The sequence below is a fragment of the Oncorhynchus clarkii genome, chromosome 4 (genome assembly GCF_045791955.1).
Source record: "Oncorhynchus clarkii lewisi isolate Uvic-CL-2024 chromosome 4, UVic_Ocla_1.0, whole genome shotgun sequence".
Classification (NCBI taxonomy): domain Eukaryota; kingdom Metazoa; phylum Chordata; class Actinopteri; order Salmoniformes; family Salmonidae; genus Oncorhynchus; species Oncorhynchus clarkii.
Genome location: NC_092150.1, coordinates 7570413 through 7593400, shown reverse-complemented (window position 1 = coordinate 7593400; position 22988 = coordinate 7570413). Strand labels below are relative to the sequence as shown.

General features: G+C 45.0%; 1 protein-coding gene across 1 annotated transcript in view; it reads left to right on the top strand.

Annotated features, from left to right (window-relative positions):
- The window catches only part of LOC139407547 (centrosomal protein of 152 kDa-like), a 47645-nt gene extending 25427 nt beyond the window's left edge, over positions 1–22218 (top strand). The window contains exons 11-29 of the mRNA XM_071151369.1: positions 190–281; positions 1659–1828; positions 2221–2389; positions 2597–2791; positions 3728–3858; positions 4834–4962; positions 5978–6113; positions 8506–8691; positions 12823–13001; positions 13279–13405; positions 15671–15802; positions 16278–16988; positions 17192–17267; positions 18099–18266; positions 19902–19992; positions 20107–20189; positions 20325–20481; positions 20613–20716; positions 20907–22218. Coding sequence (XP_071007470.1) covers positions 190–281; positions 1659–1828; positions 2221–2389; positions 2597–2791; positions 3728–3858; positions 4834–4962; positions 5978–6113; positions 8506–8691; positions 12823–13001; positions 13279–13405; positions 15671–15802; positions 16278–16988; positions 17192–17267; positions 18099–18266; positions 19902–19992; positions 20107–20189; positions 20325–20481; positions 20613–20716; positions 20907–21874 — 4004 coding nt within the window. The 3' untranslated portion in view covers positions 21875–22218. The remainder of the gene's footprint in view (positions 1–189; positions 282–1658; positions 1829–2220; positions 2390–2596; positions 2792–3727; positions 3859–4833; positions 4963–5977; positions 6114–8505; positions 8692–12822; positions 13002–13278; positions 13406–15670; positions 15803–16277; positions 16989–17191; positions 17268–18098; positions 18267–19901; positions 19993–20106; positions 20190–20324; positions 20482–20612; positions 20717–20906) is intronic.
- The last annotated feature ends 770 nt before the right edge of the window (positions 22219–22988 follow it).

Genomic DNA, 22988 nt, shown 5'->3' with positions numbered 1-22988 from the left:
GTTGAAGCCCCCTCTGTCCACCACCTGTTTGTTGAAGCCCCCTCTGTCCACCATCTGTTTGTCGACGCCCCCTCTGTCCACCATCTGTTTGTCGACGCCCCCTCTGTCCACCACCTGTTTGTCGACGCCCCCTCTGTCCACCTCCTGTTTGTTGACGCCCCCTCTGTCAACCACCTGTTTGTCCTTTAGGTTCAGTCCAGGAGATGGGCCAGCTGCAAATGAAACTACAACAGACTCAGTCAGCCAAGACCATGAGTGACAACATGAACAAAGCCTTGCAGGTATTCCCCTGGTTTGTATCCAGAAATGTAGAATATTGAAAAAAAAATTATCACGCAAACACTATACTTTTGTTTCTGCTTCACTTGTTGAGTTAAAATGTAACTAAATAATGTAACCGTATCATGTAAAACCGCTCTCCTTGGTTTCTACAGCAGATCAACCTTTAATAATACCTGTTATAAGCATTCATGAGCCTTTATAATGCCTTCTTTAGTGGTTATAACACGTCTGTCACCTCTTGGTTTTTACAGCAGATCAACCTTTAATAATACCTGTTATAAGCATTCATGAGACTTTATAATGCCTTCTTTAGTGGTTATAACACGTCTGTCACCTCTTGGTTTCTACAGGATCTGACTGTGTAGATCAACCTTTAATAATACCTGTTATAAGCATTCATGAGACTTTATAATGCCTTCTTTAGTGGTTATAACACGTCTGTCACCTCTTGGTTTCTACAGCAGATCAACCTTTAATAATACCTGTTATAAGCATTCATGAGACTTTATAATGCCTTCTTTAGTGGTCATAACACGTCTGTCATCTCTTGGTTTCTACAGCAGATCAACCTTTAATAATACCTGTTATAAGCATTCATGAGACTTTATAATGCCTTTTTTAGTGGTCATAACACGTCTGTCACCTCTTGGTTTCTACAGCAGATCAACCTTTAATAATACCTGTTATAAGCATTCATGAGACTTTATAATGCCTTCTTTAGTGGTTATAACACGTCTGTCACCTCTTGGTTTCTACAGCAGATCAACCTTTAATAATACCTGTTATAAGCATTCATGAGACTTTATAATGCCTTCTTTAGTGGTTATAACACATCTCTCACCTCTTGGTTTCTACAGGATCTGACTGTGTAGATCAACCTTTAATAATACCTGTTATAAGCATTCATGAGACTTTATAATGCCTTCTTTAGTGGTTATAACACGTCTGTCACCTCTTGGTTTCTACAGCAGATCAACCTTTAATAATACCTGTTATAAGCATTCATGAGACTTTATAATGCCTTCTTTAGTGGTTATAACACGTCTGTCACCTCTTGGTTTCTACAGCAGATCAACCTTTAATAACACCTGTTATAAGCATTCATGAGACTTTATAATGCCTTCTTTAGTGGTTATAACACGTCTGTCACCTCTTGGTTTCTACAGCAGATCAACCTTTAATACCTGTTATAAGCATTCATGAGACTTTATAATGCCTTCTTTAGTGGTTATAACACGTCTGTCACCTCTTGGTTTCTACGGGATCTGACTGTGCAGATCAACCTTTTACTACCTGTTTATATATAAGGCTTTATATCTAATACCTTATTATAGCAGTTCTAATATGTTATGTTCCATTTATTTTCTCCATCTCAGGAGGAGTTGTCTGAGCTGAAGGAGCAGATCTGTCTGTATGAGTCTGTTGTGAAACGTGGAGTCCTCTCTGTTGAGGTGACCGGAGGAGATGTCTGGGAGAACCAGCTGTCTGACTCCTATGTAGACCTGGGGATCAAGAAGACTCGCTGTGAGAACGGACAAATTCACAGGTACGCAATGTAACACTTGACTGTTGGTGCCCTTAGACACAAACTTCATGTTTCTATTTGGTTTCAGTTTCAGGGTTGAGGTCAATTCCATTTCATTTCAGTCAAATTCAGGAAGTTTAAATAAATGAGAACTTAAAATATCAGTTTATTTTCCTGGAATTGAAAAAGAATTGAGGCCCCAACCCTGTTCAGTTTAATCAGCTCCAGACCGCCAGTCTTATCTATTAAGATACTTTATCATGTGTATTGTTAGTGGTCCTGAATGGCTCAGTTGGTAATGGTGCTTGTAACGCCAGGGTCGTTGGTTCAAATCCTGCAAGCGCCACACGCATAATACAAACTTCTGCACGGTCTGTAAATTGATTTGGATTAAAAGGCCTTCTGTGCCGTAGCACTCCTCTGTTGGGAGTGTCTGAGCCCCACCCAAAGCTGCCCAGAGAGAAGGAGGACTTGGCTGTGAAGGAGCTCCGGGCAGAGTTACAGCGCTGTCTGGCCAGTCTGAAGGGAAAGAGGCAGAGGATCAGTCAGCTGCAGGACCATCTACGGGACTCACAGGGACAGGTTAGTTATTTTTTATTTTTTCCTGAGGATTTTCAGGTTGCCCTTGCAAAAGAGGTTTCTATAAACTCAAGGTTCTTTCCTGGTTAAATAAACGTGAAGTAAAGATAATTCCCTCTTTGGATTTATCCTCGAGTGTATAATTAAAACCCACATACCCCCATAGTCAAAGTTCATATTTTCTTTCTTGTCTGGATCCCATCCCTGCAGGTGAACGAGCTTCAGACCCAGCTTCAGACCCAGCTTCAGACCCAGCTTCAGACCCAGCTACAGTCCCAGCTAGACCAGGAACAGACCAGAGACACAGCAGAAACCAGACCAATGGACCCACATCCAGATGTAGCTTCCCAGAAAGAGCTGTCCAGACTGCAGGAGGACAGGCAGCTCCTACAAGAACGCCTCGAGGTTATTCCTCATTTGATAAAGATTCTAGAAGGCTTTTCACACTATTGAGCTGCACCAAGCTGAGCTCAACCGATCTGTGACAAGCCCATCAAGTGTAGTTCTGGTTTGACGCGGTGGTGTGAAGATGGTATCTCTGTTTGAACTGAAGTCTCAATGCATGACAACTCCGTTGGTAGAGCACGGTGCATTTGCTACGCCGGGATATAATAAATGTATCACTAGTCACGTTAAATAACGCCACTTCATATAATGTTTACATAACCTACACTAATCTCATACAGTGGGGAGAACAACTATTATATAATATATAACAACTAACAACTAATTACTTAAAAATCATACAATGTGATTTTCTGGATTTTTGTTCTGGATTTGGTCTCTCACAGTTGAAGTGTACCTATGATAAAAAAATTACAGACCTCTACATGCTTTGTAAGTAGGAAATCCTGCAAAATCGGCAGTGTATCAAATACTTGTTCTCCCCACTGTATGTATATACTGTACTCTATACCATCTACTGCATCTTTCCTATGCTGTTCTGTACCATCACTCATTCATATATCTTTATGTACATACTCTTATTCATTCCTTTACACTTGTGTGTGTATAAGGTAGTTGTTGTGAAATTGTTAAGTTAGATTACTCGTTGATTATTACTGCGCTGTCGGAACTAGAAGCGCAAGCATTTCGCTACACTCGCATTAACATCTGCTAACCATGTGTATGTGACCAATAAAATGGGATTTGATTTAGTGGGTTCGATTCCCGGGACCAGCCATATGTATTAAAAAAAAATGTATGTATTTGAGTTCCTTTGCTTTGGATAAAAGTGTATTCTAAATGGCGTTATTATTATGACTTATCAACAGCTTTTTCCAGCACCCACCTCGGTGTTACATTCTCATAGTTGTCTCTCTGTCGTTTCTGTCCTCCCAGACGCTGGAGAAGAAGAACGTGGAGCTGAGGCAGAGGGAGGAGAAAGTGAAGGCGGCTAACTCAGAGCTGTGTACCAAGATGAGAGAGATGATTCAGGAACTGGACCAGGAGAAGCAGGAGGCTGCTCAGAGGTTAGTCTGGGGTGTTGCGGTTGGCAGATATGTGAATGTCTGTGTCCTGGCATCCCTAGAGAGAATAGTTGTATCTATATGTAGCTGGTGTGCTGTATAACACAGATCATTTCTTAATGGATACTAGTCATCATATGGGAAAATGAGCGACTGCAGGTGTGTAATGACTCATTGAACTACTACTGTGTGTGTGTGTCTCTGTGTGTGTGTGTGTGTGTGTCTCTGTGTGTGTGTGTGTGTGTGTCTCTGTGTGTGTGTCTCTGTGTGTGTGTGTGTCTGTGTGTCTCTGTGTGTGTGTGTGTCTGTGTGTCTCTGTGTGTGTGTGTGTCTGTGTGTCTCTGTGTGTGTGTGTGTCTGTGTGTCTGTGTGTGTGTGTCTCTGTGTGTGTGTGTGTGTGTCTCTGTGTGTGTGTGTGTGTGTGTGTGTCTGTGTGTGTGTCTGTGTGTGTGTGTGTGTGTGTGTCTGTGTGTGTGTCTGTGTGTCTCTGTGTGTGTGTGTGTCTGTCTCTCTGTGTGTGTGTGTCTGTGTGTGTGTGTGTCTGTGTGTCTCTGTGTGTGTGTGTCTGTCTCTGTGTGTGTGTGTGTCTGTCTCTGTGTGTGTGTGTCTCTGTGTGTCTCTGTGTGTGTGTGTGTCTCTGTGTGTGTGTGTGTCTCTGTGTGTGTGTGTCTCTGTGTGTGTGTGTATCTCTGTGTGTGTGTCTCTGTGTGTGTGTCTCTGTGTGTGTGTGTGTGTGTGTGTGTGTGTGTGTGTGTGTGTCTCTGTGTGTGTGTGTCTCTGTGTGTGTGTGTCTCTGTGTGTGTGTGTGTGTGTGTGTCTCTGTGTGTGTGTGTGTGTGTCTCTGTGTGTGTGTGTGTGTGTCTCTGTGTGTGTGTGTGTCTCTGTGTGTGTGTGTGTGTGTGTGTGTCTCTGTGTGTGTGTGTGTCTATGTGTGTGTGTCTGTCTGTGTGTGTGTGTGTGTCTCTGTGTGTGGTCCAGGTATGAGCGAACCCAGCAGCAGTTCAGAGATGACGTAGTGAACCGTGTTCGTTCAGAACTCACCCTGGAACACACCGCTCAGATAGATGACATCACGGCACACCACCAGCTGCAGATACAACAGCTACAGTAAGGGCTCCTGTGTGTAGGCAACGGCTTGGCCCTGGGGTCAATTCCCGCAGTGATCGCATACGACTTACAGGAGCAATTGAGGTTAAGTGCCTCGCTCAAGGGCACATCGACAGATTTCTGACCTAGTCAGCTTGGGGATTCGAACACCAGCGACCTTTTCACTCTTAATCACTAGGCTACCTGTCGCCTGTAAGTCTCTACCTGTAAGTCTCTACTTGCCACCTGTAAGTCTCTACCTGCCACCTGTAAGTCTCTACCTGTAAGTCTCTACCTGTAAGTCTATACCTGTAAGTCTCTACCTGCCGCCTGTAAGTCTCTACCTGCCGCCTGTAAGTCTCTACCTGTCGCCTGTAAGTCTCTACCTGTAAGTCTCTACCTGCCGCCTGTAAGTCTCTACCTGTAAGTCTCTACCTGCCGCCTGTAAGTCTCTACCTGCCGCCTGTAAGTCTCTACCTGTCGCCTGTAAGTCTCTACCTGTAAGTCTCTACCTGTAAGTCTCTACCTGTACGTCTCTACCTGTCACCTGTAAGTCTCTACCTGTAAGTCTCTACCTGCCGCCTGTAAGTCTCTACCTGTAAGTCTCTACCTGTAAGTCTCTACCTGTAAGTCTCTACCTGCCGCCTGTAAGTCTCTACCTGTAAGTCTCTACCTGTAAGTCTCTACCTGTAAGTCTCTACCTGTACGTCTCTACCTGTCACCTGTAAGTCTCTACCTGTAAGTCTCTACCTGTAAGTCTCTACCTGCCGCCTGTAAGTCTCTACCTGTAAGTCTCTACCTGTAAGTCTCTACCTGTAAGTCTCTACCTGCCGCCTGTAAGTCTCTACCTGTAAGTCTCTACCTGTAAGTCTCTACCTGTAAGTCTCTACCTGCCACCTGCATGTAAGTCGCTTCGAGTAAAAGTGTCTGCTGGGCAGCATATAAACCATACTCTGCTATCTCAGTCGGGAACAGTTTTTTAAGAGGTCTCCTGTATAACCTCACCCACAATGATAATCCTTTCTTCTCTGGATAGAGCCAAGCTGTGTGAGGTGAATGGAGAGATGGTAGCAGTGCAGGAGTGCTACATCTCACTCTGCAAGGACAAAGACCGGCTGGAGGAAAACCTGCAGGGAAGAATGGAGGAGGAGAAGAAGAAGAGGGAGAATGAGGTATATAGTCTAGTACACACACACACACACACATACACATTTTATGAAGATGCTATATGAACAATAGCCTGGTCCCAGATCTGTTTGTGTTGTCTTATTTGCTTGTTGTCATGTGGATTTCGCTATAGAGCACAAATAGGTCTGGGAACGAGCTCGGAACGCTGGTGCAGAGAATGGCTTTTTATTTATTTCGGGAAAATTATTTTAATAATTATTTTCTATATAAGACAACAGATAAGAAGTTTCCTCACTGAACAAGATATTTATCACGTATTAGTGTTATTTAACAGTGTGAATTAGTTGTTTTGGATGAATTTCTTTCTTTCTTCCTTTTTAAAATCGCTCAGCTGAAATGCCCAATTAGTGATATCTAAAGTTGGGCAAAGAAATGCCACCCAACTTGTTTTTTTTTAACCTTTTACTTAACTAGGCAAGTCAGTTAAGAACAAATTCTTATTTTTAGTGACGGCCTAGGAACAGTGGGTTACTTAACTGTCTGTTCAGGGGCAGAACGACATATTTGTACCTTGTCAGCTCGGGGATATCAACTTGCAACCTTTCAGTTACTAGTCCAACGCTCTAACCACTAGGCTACCTGCCACCTCTACGCTCTAACCACCTCTACACTCTAACCACTAGGCTACCTTGCCATCTCTACACTCTAACCACTAGGCTACCTTGCCACCTCTACACTCTAACCACTAGGCTACCTGCCACCTCTACACTCTAACCACTAGGCTACCCTGACACCTCTACACTCTAACCACTAGGCTACCCTGACACCTCTACACTCTAACCACTAGGCTACCCTGACACCTCTACACTCTAACCACTAGGCTACCCTGACACCTCTACACTCTAACCACTAGGCTACCCTGACACCTCTACACTCTAACCACTAGGCTACCCTGACACCTCTACACTCTAACCACTAGGCTACCCTGCCACCTCTACACTCTAACCACTAGGCTACCCTGCCGCCTCAACACTCTAACCACTAGGCTACCCTGCCACCTCTACCCTCTAACCACTAGGCTACTTGCCGCCTCTACACTCTAACCGTTTTGGACGTGTTAAAGTGGAACGTCTGATTTTCGGGACCTTTTTTCATTACAAATGAAGTTTCTACACAAGGCTTCTAATGTCCTTAAAGACGTTAAGAGGAGGGTGAAACAGGAAGCATTGAAAAAATACAATTAACGCAGGGCAGAATATAATTTTGTTGGGGGGGGGGGGGGGGGCGACACTCGTCTGTGGAGACTGACATACAGGGGGACCAATTGATTTTTTTTTTTTTGGGGGGGGGGGGGGGGGGGGGGGGTGTATTTTCACGCGGGATGCACTAAAGTTGTCACCAATGATGAGGGTGGGTGGGTGGGTCTGAATGCCACCAATGATGAGGGTGGGTGGGCGGGTCTGATCTGAATGCCACCAATGATGAGGGTGGGTGGGTGGGCGGGTCTGATCTGAATGCCACCAATGATGAGGGTGGGTGGGCGGGTCTGATCTGAATGCCACCAATGATGAGGGTGGGTGGGCGGGTCTGATCTGAATGCCCAGGTAAGTAAAGTCGTGACATTCAAGAGATGTGATGATGGTAAATTGACAATTTTTTTGTGGCGTTTTAATGGCATTGCGATAGACTTAGACCAATTCATCTTGTAGTTTGTAAAATAACCAAATTCTTCAAAGACGCCAAGGACTTGAACGGAGTTGGCAATGTCAGATGGGTACATCAAAATGTAATCAGTGTAAAGGGAGATATGAGTCGTTTCTTTGATTTAATATAGGCCATAGAGTACCAGTCAAAAGTTTGGACACACCTACTCATTCAATGGGTTTTGTGTACTTTTACTATTTTCTACATTGTAGAATAATAGTGAAGACGTCAAAACTATGAAATAACACATATGGAATCATGTAGTAACCAAAAAAGTGTTCAACAAATAAATATATTTTAGATTCTTCAAAGCAGCCACCTTTAACTTGATGACAGCTTTGCACACTCTTGGCATTCTCTCAACCAGCTTCACCTGGAATGCTTTTCCAGCAGTCTTGAAGGAGTTGCCACATATGCTGAGCACTTGTTGGCTGCTTTTCCTTCACTCGGCTGTCCGACCCATCCCAAACCATCTCAATTGGATTGAGGTCGGGTGACTGACTTGTCTAGTTATTAAATAAAAGGCCAGGTCATGAACCTTCACATGCAGCTTGAAATCCCAATTCAAAATTGATAAGGGCCCGCGGCTGGAACGTTCCCAGGGGGCCCGCGGCCGGAACGTTCCCTAGAAGGGTAATAAGGGCTGTTTTCTGATCTCCGTGAAAAGTTTCCACCTCAAGCGAATAATTAATTGAAAATTGCTTTTTTTGACGATTTGCATCCCTTTCTCAGCTGAAAACTCTCGACGAGAGCAGGGCTGCTCTGGAGAAGCTGAGATCAGACCTGGAGAAACACCATCAGGAGAACGTCACCAAGCTCAGAGCCCTGTGGTCTCAAGAGAAGGACAAGGAGCTCAGACAAGAGCTCCAAACCCAGCTGACCAAGGCCAAGGCAACATGGACTGAGGAGAAGGAGGAGGTAGTAGTTGTCTTGTGTTCCATCTGTAGCTCGGTCTTTACTTTATGAATGGATCGGTTCTGCCACCCCATGGACAAAAAAAAATCTAATCAAAGTGTATTTGTCATATTCACCGGATACAGCCAATGACAGTAGAGTGTGAAGATGGGCAGAAACTGCTTCTCCAATATAAATCCCCAATCACCTTTTCTAGGCGACGTTAGCTAGCGTGTGCAGAAACACGTCATCTGGTCTAGCGGTCGTGTCGCGAAAACGTATCAGTTTGTCACTTTCACGAGTGACAAACTGGTTCAGCTACTTAGACATTGGTTCCAATCTGTAGGGCATGCCTTTAATCTGTAGGGCATGCCTTTAATCTGTAGGGCGTGCCTTTAATCTATAGGGCGTGCCTTTAATCTATAGGGCATGCCTTTAATCTATAGGGCGTGCCTTTAATCTGTAGGGCGTGCCTTTAATCTGTAGGGCGTGCCTTTAATCTATAGGGCGTGCCTTTAATCTATAGGGCGTGCCTTTAATCTATAGGGCATGCCTTTAATCTATAGGGCGTGCCTTTAATCTATAGGGCGTGCCTTTAATCTATAGGGCATGCCTTTAATCTATAGGGCATGCCTTTAATCTATAGGGCATGCCTTTAATCTGGATACACGTGTTCTGTGGTTGTGTGGCCGGGTTGGATGTACTACCAAATTCTCTAAAATGACATTGGAGGCGGCTTATGGTAGAGAAATTACCATTCAATCATCTGGCAAACGCTCTGGTGGACATTCCTGCAGTCAGCAGGTCAATTGCCCACTCCCTCAACTTGAGACGTTGTGTGTCAAAACGGCACATTTTAGAGTGGCCTTTTATTGTCCCCAGCACAAGGTACACCTGTGTAATGATCATGCTGTTTAATCAGTTTCTTGATATTCCACACATGTCAGGTGGATGGATTATCTTGACAAAGGAGAAATGTTCACTAACAGGGATGTAAAAAATTTGTGCACAACATTTCAGAGAAATAAGCGTTTTGTGCGTATGGAACATTTCTGGGATCTTTTATTTCAGGTCATGAAACATGGGACCAACACCTTAATTGTTGTTTATATTTTTGTGTATATACACACACACACACACTGCTACAGTGCTTTCGGAAAGTATTCAGACCCCTTGACTTTTTCCACATTTTGTTACGTTACAGCTTTATTCTAAATTGGATAAAATAAAAATAATTTGTTAATGTACACATAATACCCGGTGACCAAGCGAAAACAGGTTTTTAGACATTTTTGCAAATGTATTAAAAATATAAAACATATACCTTTTTACATAAGTATTCAGACCCTTTGCTTTGAGACTTGAAATTGAGCTCAGGTCCATCCTGTTTCCATTGATCATCCTTGATGTTTCTACAACTTGATTGGAGTCCACCTGTGGTAAATTCAATTGATTGGACATGATTTGGAAAGGCACACACCTGTCTATATAAGGTCCCACAATTGACAGTGCATGTCAGAGCAAAAACCAAGCCATGAGGTCAAAGGAGTTGTCCACAGAGCTCCGAGACAGGATTGTGTTGAGGCACAGATCTGAGAAAGGGAACCAAAAAAATTCTGCAGTATTGAAGGTCCCCAAGAACACAGTGGCCTCCCATCATTCTTAAATGGAGGAAGTTTGGAACCACCAAGACTCTTCCTAGATCTGGCTGCTCGGCCAAACTGAGCAATCGGGGGTGAAGGGCCTTGGTCAGGGAGGTGACCAAGAACCCGATGGTCACTCTGACAGAGCTCTAGAGTTCCTCTGTGGAGATGGGAGAACCTTCCAGAATGACAACCATCTCTGCAGCACTCCACCAATCAGGTCTTTATGGTAGAGTGGTCAGACTGAAGCCACTCCTCAGTAAAAGGCACATGACAGCCCCCATGGAGTTTGCCAAAAGGCACCTAGAGACTCTCAGACCATGAGAAACAAGATGCTCTGGTCTGATGAAACCAAGAGTGAACTCTTTGGCCTGAATGCCGAGCATCATGTCTGGAGGAAACCTGGCACCATCCCTACGGTGAAGCATGGTGGTGGCAGCATCATGCTGTCGGGATGTTTTTCAGCGGCAGGGACTGGGAGACTAGTCATATCAAATTTTATTGGTCACATACACATGGTTAGCAGATGTTATTGCAAGTGTAGCGAAATGCTTATAGTCAGGATCGAGGCAAAGATGAACAGAGCGAAGTACAGAGATCTTTAATGAAAACCTGCTCCAGAGCGCTCAGGACCTCATACTGGGGCGCAGTTTACCCTTTCAACAGGACAATGACCCTAAAAACAAAGCAGGAGTGGCTTCGGGACAAGTCTCTGAATGTCCTTGAGTGGCCCAGCCAGAGCCCGGACTTGAACCCAATCTAACATCTCTGGAGAGACCTGAAAATAGCTGCGTTGTGATGCTCCCCATCCAATATGACAGAGCTTGAGAGGATCTGCTGAGAAGAATGAGAGAAACTCTCCAAATACAGGTGTGCCAAGCTTGTAGCATCATAGCCAAGAACACTTGAGGTTGTAATCGCTGCCAAAGGTGCTTCAACAAAGTACTGAGTAAAGGGTCTGAATACTTATGTAAATGTGATATTTCAGTTTTATTTGTAATATATGAGCAAAAATGTCAATCTGTTTTTGCTTTTGAGGTATTGTGTGTAAATTAACAGGGGGAAACATTTTAATCAATATTAGAATAAGGCTGTAACCTATAAAAATGTGGAAAAGGTCAAGGGGTCTGAATACTTTCCCGAAGGAAACACTGTATGTCAATATTTTTCTAATCGAGCATGAAAGATTTATTAAAATATATATACAGAATGTACTATGAAATATAGTATGTCAGATTTAATGGGGGACTAGAGGTGATAATCGGGGTTATGTTTTATTGGACGTGTTCCTGCATTTGATCTCCCCCTCCTAAACCAAAAACCAATACGTTATGCTACTTTTCTTGCTGATCTATTATTTAGTACGGTTACATGCACACGATAATACCATTTATTGTGAATAGTCAGATTTAATATAAATAGTTTGATTTGAAATATTGACAATGCATTGCAAGAAAAACGATTTTTAACCTAATAATCCTGTTTACATGGGCGGCAGGTAGCCTAGTGGTTAGAGTGTAGAGTGGTTAGAGTGTAGAGGTGGCAGGTAGCCTAGTGGTTAGAGTGTAGAGGCGGCAGGTAGCCTAGTGGTTAGAGTGGAGGGGCGGCAGGTAGCCTAGTGGTTAGAGTATAGAGTGGTTAGAGTGTAGAGGCGGCAGGGTAGCCTAGTGGTTAGAGTGTAGAGGCGGCAGGTAGCCTAGTGGTTAGAGTGGAGGGGCGGCAGGTAGCCTAGTGGTTAGAGTATAGAGTGGTTAGAGTGTAGAGGTGGCAGGTAGCCTAGTGGTTAGAGTGTAGAGGCGGCAGGGTAGCCTAGTGGTTAGAGTGTAGAGGCGGCAGGGTAGCCTAGTGGTTAGAGCGTTGGACTAGTAACCGGAAGGTTGCTAGTTCAAATCCCCCGAGCTGACAAGGTACATATCTGTCGTTCTGTCCCTGAACAGGCAGTTCCCCACTGTTCCCCGGTAGGCTGTCATTGTAAATAAGAATTTGTTCTTAACTGACTTGCCTGGTTAAATAAAGGTAAAAAAAATTAAATAAAACATGGAAATCAAACTACCTTATGGGACACATTGATAAATGTAGAAAATCGCCGATCTAAATAACCGTTCTAGCACAGCGACCATGTTCTTTTTTTGGGGGAAGCGGATTTGATTCTGAGTTTGGACATATAAAGTTTTGTATGTGAACTACTTCTAAGATCCATACTTTCATTTTTTTTCTCCCCCGAACTCACTTCACTCGCCCGTGAGCGGGGAGGCTTGCGCTGCTGATGTGAACACCATGCGGTAGATGAAATAACCCCCTCCCAACACCTACGAAGCTGTTTTACATGTCCTAATCATTTGAAAGATTACTCTGAAAACCAGGTCTTTTTTATCCGTGTGTGTTTACGTCCGATTATGACCGTACGCAGATAAGCAGAGTAACCTGTTTACACGACTAAATGGCAATCGGTTAATTAATCGGTTTTATATGGAATTATTCGTGTCTCCCCCCCCCCCCCCCCCCTGTGAAGATGGACAGGTCCTGGACTCAGAGGCTGGAGGCAGCCGTAGCAGACGCCAGAGGACCGAGACCCACAGATACCCAGGAGTCTCAGACGGACCTAATTGAGGAGGGGAAGGCCTGTCGGACACCTAGCCCTGAGAGGACCGAGGCTGCTCCAGGCTGCACTATGGAGGAGCTGGACACCAGGTATTTTACACATTCTGTTGAAATAATTGTGATTATAGTAGGATTTATTTTCTTCATGACAATCTATGGTTGTAAATTGTGTACAAATCAGTGTGATTGATTGACTTGCTTGACTCAAGCCCTTGGCTCCAATGAGAAGCATAGGATGTATATGACTGTGAACAACCAATAACTACTACTACTACTACTACTACTACCACTACTAATACCACTACTACTACCACTACTACCACTACTACTACTACCACTACCACCACTACTACTACTGCTACCACAGGCTCCGGGAACAGAGGCTCCAGCTGCAGCGAGAGGCAGACACGGCACGACGCAGAGCAGTGGAGGATGCTGGGAAACGAATCCAGAAAGAACTACAGGAGAAACACTTGGAGGACATGTCCAAACAGGTCAGGGGGAGGGACCCTTCAACACTTCTATCTGAGTTCTATGTTTTCATCTTTTAGTTATACGGGTGATCACATCGCCATGTTTTTTGCATGCGAGACCTATCCACTTGTGAGGTGTGTTCATGGGAAATCAAATGCCTGTGCCGTGGCTTTTCTGGGTCAGTGGTGTTGATGGTGCTTCTTGAGTGATCCCTGGTTGGAGCCTGGGACAGGGAGGGAGGGATCTACTCTGTAACATTGGAGCCCAGGTCGGGACAGAGGGGAGGGATCTACTCTGTAACATTGGAGCCCAGGTCGGGACAGGGAGGGAGGGATCTACTCTGTAACATTGGAGCCCAGGTCGGGACAGGGAGGGAGGGATCTACTCTGTAACATTGGAGCCCAGAACGGGACCTACTCTGTAACATTGGAGCCCAGAACGGGACCTACTCTGTAACATTGGAGCCCAGGTCGGGACCTACTCTGTAACATTGGAGCCCAGGTCGGGACAGAGGGGAGGGACATTGGCCCTAACTGACTATAACAGAGTTGGCTCCATATTAATCGAGCGTCTCAGGGAAGTAGCGCTGCAGCGTAATCATTAGTCCAAGACCTTTTGCTTTGGAAACCGTTAACTCCAAACTGAAAACCAAGTTTCTATCGGACACATTCAGGTACGCTATAGATACAAAATGACGTGGACACCCCTTCAAATTAATGGATTTGGCTATTTCAGCCACACCCGTTGATGACAGATGTGTAAAATCAAGCGCACAGCCATGCAATCACCATAGACAAACATTGGCAGTAGAATGGCCTCACTGAAGAGCTCAGTGACTTTCAACGTGGCACCGTCGTAGGATGTCAGTTTTGTTAAATATCTGCCCTGGTAGAGCTGTCCCGGTCAACTGTAAGTGCTGCTATTGTGAAGTGGAAACGTCTAGGAGCAACAACGGCTCAGCCGTGAAGTGGTAGGCCACACAAGCTCACAGAACCAGATCTCTGAGTGCTGAAGCACGCAGCGCGTAAAAAATGATCTGTCCTCGGTTACAACACACACTACTGAGTTCTAAACTGCCTCTGGAAGCAACGTCAATACAAGAACTGTTCGTCACCATTGGACTCTGGACCAGAGGAAACGCGTCCTCTGGAGTGATGAATCACCCATCTGGCAGTCCGACGGGCAAGTCTGTGTTTGGTGGAAGCCCATAGTGCGCTACTTTCCTGAATGCGTAGTGCCAACTGAAAAGTTTGTTGGAGGAGGAATAATGGTCTGGGAGGACAGCTAGCTTCCGTCCTCCTCTGGGTACATTGACTTCAATACAAAACCTAGGAGGCTCATGGTTCTCACCCCCTTCCATAGACTTACACAGTAAAAACATTCAGAAAGTATTCAGACCCCTTGACTTTTTTCCTCATTTTGTTACGTTACAGCCTTATTCTAAAATGAAGAATGATGAGTTGACTTATAGCTCCTAATAAATTTAAACCCGGTGTTGGCAACATTACTTCTGATCCAGAAGGTGGCAATGTAATCCCTCCCAATATGACTTGACTGACCAGTTAGTTAACTGACTACTTTTAGCTCCTAATGATTTTAAGCAAGAGTGTTGGGGGCAGTTTTTCATGGTTGGGGCGCTTCAGTTCCAGTGAAGAGGAATGTTAATGTTACAGCATACAGGGACATTCTAGACGATTCTGTGCCTCCAACTTTGTGGCAACAGTTTGGGGAAGGCCCTTTCCTGTTTCAGCATGACAATGGCCTCGTGCACAAAGTGAGGTCCATACAGAAATGGTTTGTCGATCGATGTGGAAGAACTTGACTGGCCTGCACAGAGCCCTGACTTCAACCCCATCGAACACCTTTGGGATGAATTGGAACGCCGACTGCGAGCCAGGCCTAGTCGTCCAAAATCAGTGCCCGACCTCACTAATGTTCATGTGGCTGAATGGAAGCAAGTCCCGCATCTAGTGGAAAGCCTTCCCAGAAGAGTGGAGGCTGTTATAACAGCAAAGGCGGGACCAACTCCATATTAACGCCCACGATTTTGGAATGAGATGTTTGACGAGCAGGTGTCCACATACACTACATGAACAAAAGTATGTCCCTCCCTGTTTGCTTCGTTTTTGGTTCCTAGTGAATACACACCCCCTGATCTTGGATCAGATCCCTCCTGTCCATGTCGTCTTATTCATTCTCATCTAAAAGGCAAAACTGATCCTAAAATCAGCACTCCTCTACTCTTAAGACGCTTCGTGAATGTCTCTCTGATTTGTCCCCTACAGGTTGAAGGAGCGATAAGCAGAGCCTACAGCCGCTGGCTCCAGGATCTCCCCACTCTGCCGGAGTATAAGGCAGCGCTCCAGAGAGAACGAGAAAAGTGGGAGAAAGAACAGGAGAAACATGTTCAACAACGGGTACAACTGACCGTCACTGTTTCACTGTGTTTTTCTGTGTTTCTTGTCTGAATCAGTTTGAATGTTGCTTATATTGGAGAGACTATTCATCTCTTGTCGCTAAGTTATACAGTATTTAACATCACCCCTGGATAAAATACATATCATCTTTGTCGCTAAGTTATACAGTATTTAACATCATCCCTGGATAAAATACATATCATCTTTGTCGCTAAGTTATACAGTATTTAACATCACCCCTGGATAAAATACAAATCATCTTTGTCGCTAAGTTATACAGTATTTAACATCATCCCTGGATAAAATACATATCTTTGTCGCTAAGTTATACAGTATTTAACATCTAAACAATGAATGAATTGAAAGATTAGCGGTGAAATGGTCCTTTTAACTAACTTAATCCCAGTAGTCAGATGGTAACATCTGCTTCACTCCAAAGCATCTTGTAGTTCTAGTTTCTCTCTGATTGTGTCAGGTGTCCCTAGCCCTGAGGGAAGCAGAGGAGAGGCTGAGGAGTTCGGAAGAGGACGAGCAGGGAGGAGCAGGAGGAGACCAGAGGGTTGAGGAGCTCCAAGAGGAGGTGCGGCGTTGGAGGCAGCTGGAGGAGGACCTGAAGACCGAGGTGGAGGAGGTGGCACATCTGCAGAGCCAGGTGGATGATCTGCAAAGTCAGCTTGACCATGAGAGGGAGGAGAAGGCTGCCCTGCTGAAAGCCGAGCTACTTGCAGCCAGAGCCTCCTGGAACAGAGAGAAACAGCAGGAGATCTCCTCCCTGCAGGCCTTCCAGGAGGAGAAGCTGAAACAGGCGCAGAAGGATGTGCGGAAGGAGGCGAATGGGGAGGCGGAGCGCCAGAGGAAAGAGCTCCTTTTGCAGACGGAGGCTGAGCTGCAACAGGCTCTGAGGAACCGAGAGGAGGACTGGAAGAGGCAGGAGGATAGGAGGGGCAAGGAGGAGAGGAGCCAGGGAAGAGCGGAGGAACGTGAGGAGGTGCTCCGGGAGCTTAAGGCTGGGCTGAAGGAGGTGCAGTCTGTGCTCCTCAGAGGAGGAGCCTACAAAGAGAAGGAGAACGGAGGAGAGGTGGAGGGGAGGGGGAGAGCCAGCGGGAACGTCAGAGAACTCCTCATGTCTACCTGTAAAGACCTCCTCTTTAAAGCTGTTGCCCAGGCCAAGAAGGAGTTGAAGAAGGTGGCTGTCTCTCTCTTTCTCCTTCTCTTTTCCCTTCGCTCTCTCTCTCACATTCTACCGACAGTGTGATAACTAGTATCATTAGACTTTAGAGCCGTGACATGGAAGCAGGGGTTCTGTATTGTGTAAGACATCGATAGTTTAATCTCGAGGTGACTCTCTGACCCGGGTCTGACTAATACTAATTCCATGTTGTTCTACAGATCAGTGAGGAGAGGCTTGGCCGGGTGCTGAAGGAAACTCAGGAGCGTCATGAGAAAGAACTCAAACAGATTCATAGTATGTTTCTTCTCAAGTCTTCTCTATTCACCGATGTACTGTGAATGGAATGTGGCAGACACTGTTATCCACAGAAACACACTGTTATCCATAGAAACCCACTGTTATCCACAGAAACCCACTGTAACCCACTGTTATCCACAGAAACCCACTGTAGCCCACTGTTATCCACAGAAACCCACTGTTATCCACAGAAACCCACTGTTATCCACAGAAATATCCACAGAAACCCACTGTTATCCACAGAAACCCACTGTTATCCACAGAAACCCACAGAAACCCACTGTTATCCACAGAAACCCACTGTTATCCACAGAAACCCACTGTTATCCACAGAAACCCACTGTAACCCACTGTTATCCACAGAAACCCACTGTAACCCACTGTTATCCACAGAAACCCACTGTAACCCACCGTTATCCTCAGAAACCCACTGTTATCCACAGAAACCCACAGAAACCCACTGTTATCCTCAGAAACCCACTGTTATCCTCAGAAACCCACTGTTATCCTCAGAAACCCACAGAAACATACTGTTATCCACAGAAACCCACAGAAACCCACTGTTATCCTCAGAAACCCACTGTTATCCTCAGAAACCCACTGTTATCCTCAGAAACCCACTGTAACCCACTGTTATCCACAGAAACCCACTGTTATCCTCAGAAACCCACTGTTATCCTCAGAAACCCACAGAAACCCACTGTTATCCACAGAAACCTACAGTACAGTGTGTATATGATTCCATGTGGAATTGAACTCCAAATTTGAGTGAGAGAGAAAAAACATTTAAAAGTCAGATTTTAATATGTTGTTCTTCCACTTATTCAGGCTCCACTGCTCAGAAGACGGAAGAGGGTGGTTGTGGGAAGCGGTGTGCTGAGACCGTGTCCGAGCTGCAGAAGAGGAGTCGGGACCTCCAGAGGCATCTCGAGAAGGCCTGCAGACAGCTACAGATGACCGTCAAAGACCACAAGGCCTCAATGCAGTGCCTCAAAGGTAACAAACTCCCCGTTGAATCCCAAATCAACCCTTGGCCCCTATTCCTTAGGCCAGTGGTTCTTCATCCTGGACTTGGGGAATTAAAGGGGGTGTACATTTTTTGTTTTTTGCCCTAGCGCTACACAGCTGATTCAAATGATCAACTTATTATCAACTTTTGATTATTTGAATCAGCTCTGTAGGGCTATGGGTAAAAACCGAAAGGTGTACCCCTAGAGGGCCCCAGGACCAAGTTTGGGAAACGCTGCCTTGGGTATTTAGGAGGCGTCTACAGATCTAACAGGACTCGATAGGTGTACACTATTTGGGAAATCTTTCACCTAGCCTGTCAAAAGAGAAAAGGAGAAATATGACCATATTGCTTACGTCATTCAGATCTGAAATAATTGGTTAGACGTGCCCAGGTTGTAGGAGCCAGGGTTGTAAAAACTACCAGAATGGCCATGACGGTCATTCTGAACTTTTTGGATATTTCCATTGATATTCCATAATAAATTGGCTAAATTAATGCATTTATTATGTTAAAATAGATCCTAAGAAATCTCTGGAAACCAAATGTGTATTCTAATCAGTCAGAAAATGTATTGATTTGATCCAGAAGCACATAGACTGTAACTGTTAAAATAAGACGGTAGTGTATTTTTCGGGCTGTAAGACAACAGATGCTCTTACTAAACTATATTGAAATGAATAATAATAATAATATTAGTTGTGGTCTAACGACGACATTTAAATTGACACTAGTGTGATGGGAGACAATCTAATCGAATTGAGAATGAAGACACTGATAAACAAAGATGGGAATGGCGCTAAGCTAACAGCACTTTATCCATATCGTCCTACAGAGGTCCATGCAGGCCAGACGTTGTCATTGCTATACCCTATCTGAAGGAGCCGATTCCAAGGTTCCTAATGAACCTGTTTTTTGTTGTTGTTGTTTTTTAACCAAAAACAACTCTACAAATTGCTTGGATGGTCTCTGTCAAATATCTCATTGTTAAAGTACCCGAGTCTGTATTGGCGACAATCGGCAATAGCCATTAGGGGAAAAAAATCTCCTTTCCATTTTGTTCGGTTCTGTTATAGTCTTACTGTAAAATATATATGCGTTTTACTGTGGTAGGGCAGGGGTATATAGGCCTGTGATGACTACTAAATCAATAAGTTCATTTCATTAGCATGGAGCAGCCATAGTCTCTGATATTAAGCACAGATGAATACAACCAAAACACGTTTTTTGGGTTATTTTTAAATAAGTTGTATTGTTTTAATGTTTTTTATGACCTTCCTAAACAAAATATTAATGGATTTCTACGTGGTTGTGTATTTTTTTTTATGTATTTATTAGACTGGCGGCTATTTGTACTCGTTCGAGGCCCGGCTATTCTACATATTTAGAAAAAGCCCGGGACGGGTGGGTTCAAGGTTTTTATTGAAATTAAGTTATTGACGGTTCTAGTGGTTCTAGTTTTGGCGGTTTTGGCAGTTCTAGTGTTGAGGCTCACAAAAAGGATTGCATCAAGTGATAAATTGATCATCGATTGCCTGAGTGTGAGTCTAATTCCGTGTCCTTCCTTGCCCCCCGCCCCCCTTCCCACACACACCTCCCTCCCTCCCTCCCTCTATTTGTAGTTGAGCACGAGGTGGCCCTACGGAAAGAAAAAGAGGACAACCTGCAGAAACTTGAAGAATTGAAAAGCTCTGCAGCCAAAGAATCCTCTGGGTACGTAAACAATATTTATATATTTTTTGACTCATCCATATTGAATATCTCTAGTCGGATGCGAAGTCACTGGTAACCAAATGAATGTTCTAAATGAATAACTGTTCACCGCAGGGGTACAGACATGGAGCAGAGTCTCCATGCTGGCCTTGAAGAGATGAGGGAGCAGTACATGAAGGCTGTTGAGAAAATCAGAGGTGAGTGAAATAAACGCACTACTTTTAGCTACAAAAGGCTGGAAAGAAACCCACCACCAGTTGAAGTGGGAATGGTCTTAGACAATGGACATGCTGCAGGCCTCTCATTATGTACCATGATGTTTCATTCTCTAGGTGACATGCTACGCTACCTCAAGGAGAGTAAGGAGCGAGCAGCGGAGATGATCCGTGTCGAGGTGCTGAGAGAGAGGCAGGACACAGCCAGGAAGATGAGACGCTACTACCTCACCTGTCTACAGGAACTTCTAGAGGACGGGGGGCAGGCCACCGGGTATGCTGCATACACCTGCATTCACCTGTCCAATCCTCTCAGATCTCTACTGGTGCCCAGGGGGTAGCGGTTGATTTGGGATTAAAGGTTATATTAAGGCTAAGTGTATCCTCCCTTTCCTTCCTCTTCAGGGCTGAGAAGAAAATAATTAATGCTGCGAGTAAGCTGGCAGCCATGGCCAAAGTGTTGGAGACCCCTACCAAGAGGAAAACGGGAAAGAGCCACAGCTTACCGGGTAAGACCTTGTTGATTTTAATATAAGATGAAAGTAAACAGGGTACAGGATCATCAAATGGAATCGTTCTTCTAGGGAGTTTGTGACAACTGTTGATGTAAAAAAAAATATATATATATATATATATATATATATATATATATATATATATAAAAGATTGATTGTTCCAAATGATCTCTTGTATCAACAGTCTCGTCATCAAAGACAGAGGCCGCTACTGACAACCATCCAGGCAACGCGTCAGGTTCTCCTAATAAAACCCCATGTCCAGCTAGCCACTTCCCTGAGATCACCATGTCCAGTGGTGACGAGGGGAGGATCCTGAAGGCCAAGAGGTCCTCTGAGCCTGACTCCAAAACCACGTCAGCTGCAGCCAACACCACCTGGAATACTAGGCCTGTGAGTAAACCCACCCACCTGAACCTCCTGACCAATGGAAAGGAGAAAGGAGCCCCTGCAAACTTGCTTAGGAAACCCCATGTCTCTCCGGGACTCTTCCTCTCACTTCCTCCTCACAAATCCTCTCATCAAATTGGTCAAACCTCCCTCGACTGTTACCGTGGTGATTTTACTAACGTTACTCTGAGGACCCAGACCAGCAGGGAGCTGTACCTGCAGGGGGCGGAGTCGGGGAGATCAGACGATGACAACTTCCTGTGTCACCGTAGTAACACTAAACCCTTCCTGGTCCAGGAGGAGCTTCCCGTTAGAGATGAAGGAGGATCAAGTGATTGGAGTTTGTCCAGTAATGGGTCCCAAGATGGCCGCCACGTCCCCGCAGTTTCCTCTCACCCAGGCAGAAAAATGGAAACTGTGAAACCGTTCCCTTTGCGTGGACCTTCTTCAGCTGATGACCTCACCACTGACAACTCTGACGTGACAGTTTACAAAGACATCGTCAATGTTCAGTCTTGCGCCAAAGCCTCGACTTTCCCCAGTGTCCCGCCTCAGACCAAAGCTTTAACTCAGTCTGTCCCCAGTATGAAGACTGGTAGTAGTAGATCAAGCTACAGAGAGCCTGTCCCTGGCTCTGAGGGGGACTGGCAGAATCAGAACCAGTTCCAGAACCGGCTGTGTTCTAAGAGTCTGTTCTCTGAGCTGAAGCGGAGTCAACAGCAGGACGGTGGTTTTGACGGTCCATTCTCTCATCGACAATAAGAGCGAACAGTCCAAAGACTCTGCATGACACTGTTCTTAGAAAAGGGAGGAAATGGAGCTAGTGGAGATTTCAGTGTCTTGAATTTTTGTATTTTGGTTCAGTTTTACATTAATATTTGAGTCATTTAGCAGACGCTCTGATCCAGAGAGACTTTTACAGGAGAAGTTCGGTTTAAGTGACTCGCTCAAGAGCACATCGACAGATTTTTCACCTCGTCGGCTCGGCGATTCGAACGGTCTTAACCGCTAGGCTACCAACCGCCCCACGTGATATAATGTGGGAAATGACTGAGGTCATCATTACGCCGGGGTCATCGTTACGCCGGGGTCATCGTTACGCCGGGGTCATCGTTACGCCGGGGTCATCATTACGCCGGGGTCATCGTTACGCCGGGGTCATCGTTACGCCGGGGTCATCATTACGCCGGGGTCATCATTACGCCGGGGTCATCATTACGCCGGGGCCATCATTACGCCGGGGCCATCATTACGCCGGGGCCATCATTACGCCGGGGCCATCATTACGCCGGGGTCACCATTACGCCGGGGCCACCATTACGCCGGGGCCACCATTACGCCGGGGCCATCATTACGCCGGGGCCATCATTACGCCGGGGTCATCATTACGTCGGGGCCATCATTACGGCGCGGCCATCATTACGCCACGGTAATTCTAAATTGCCACAAACGTGTACAAGTAAACCTCGTGTTCATGTGTGTTAGGACCAATAGCTGTCTTAGGTTGTGGTGTGCAGTGAATGTGCCTTCCAGAACGGATGAATACGTAGTAGGATACAAGCCTTGTGTGATCTGGCTTCGCTCTAGTCAATGATTTCCACGTTTCTAAAATGTTACACTTCTTCTGTCTGTGTGTCTTGTGTTCTTTTAATGGACTTTTATTTGTACTGAAGGATTTTTGTTATTTTTGTTTTTCTAAATTAAACTATTTTTTATATCAAGGTTGTGAGATATGCTGTGCATGTAACAAAATACAGTTCTTTATAATATAAATGATGTTGCTTTAATGTAATTTATAATAACTTTTCGTTTAGATCTTACTGATGTGGACTGTAATAAAAAGGGTTCTATTAACTCGTCAACAGTTCAAAGTCTC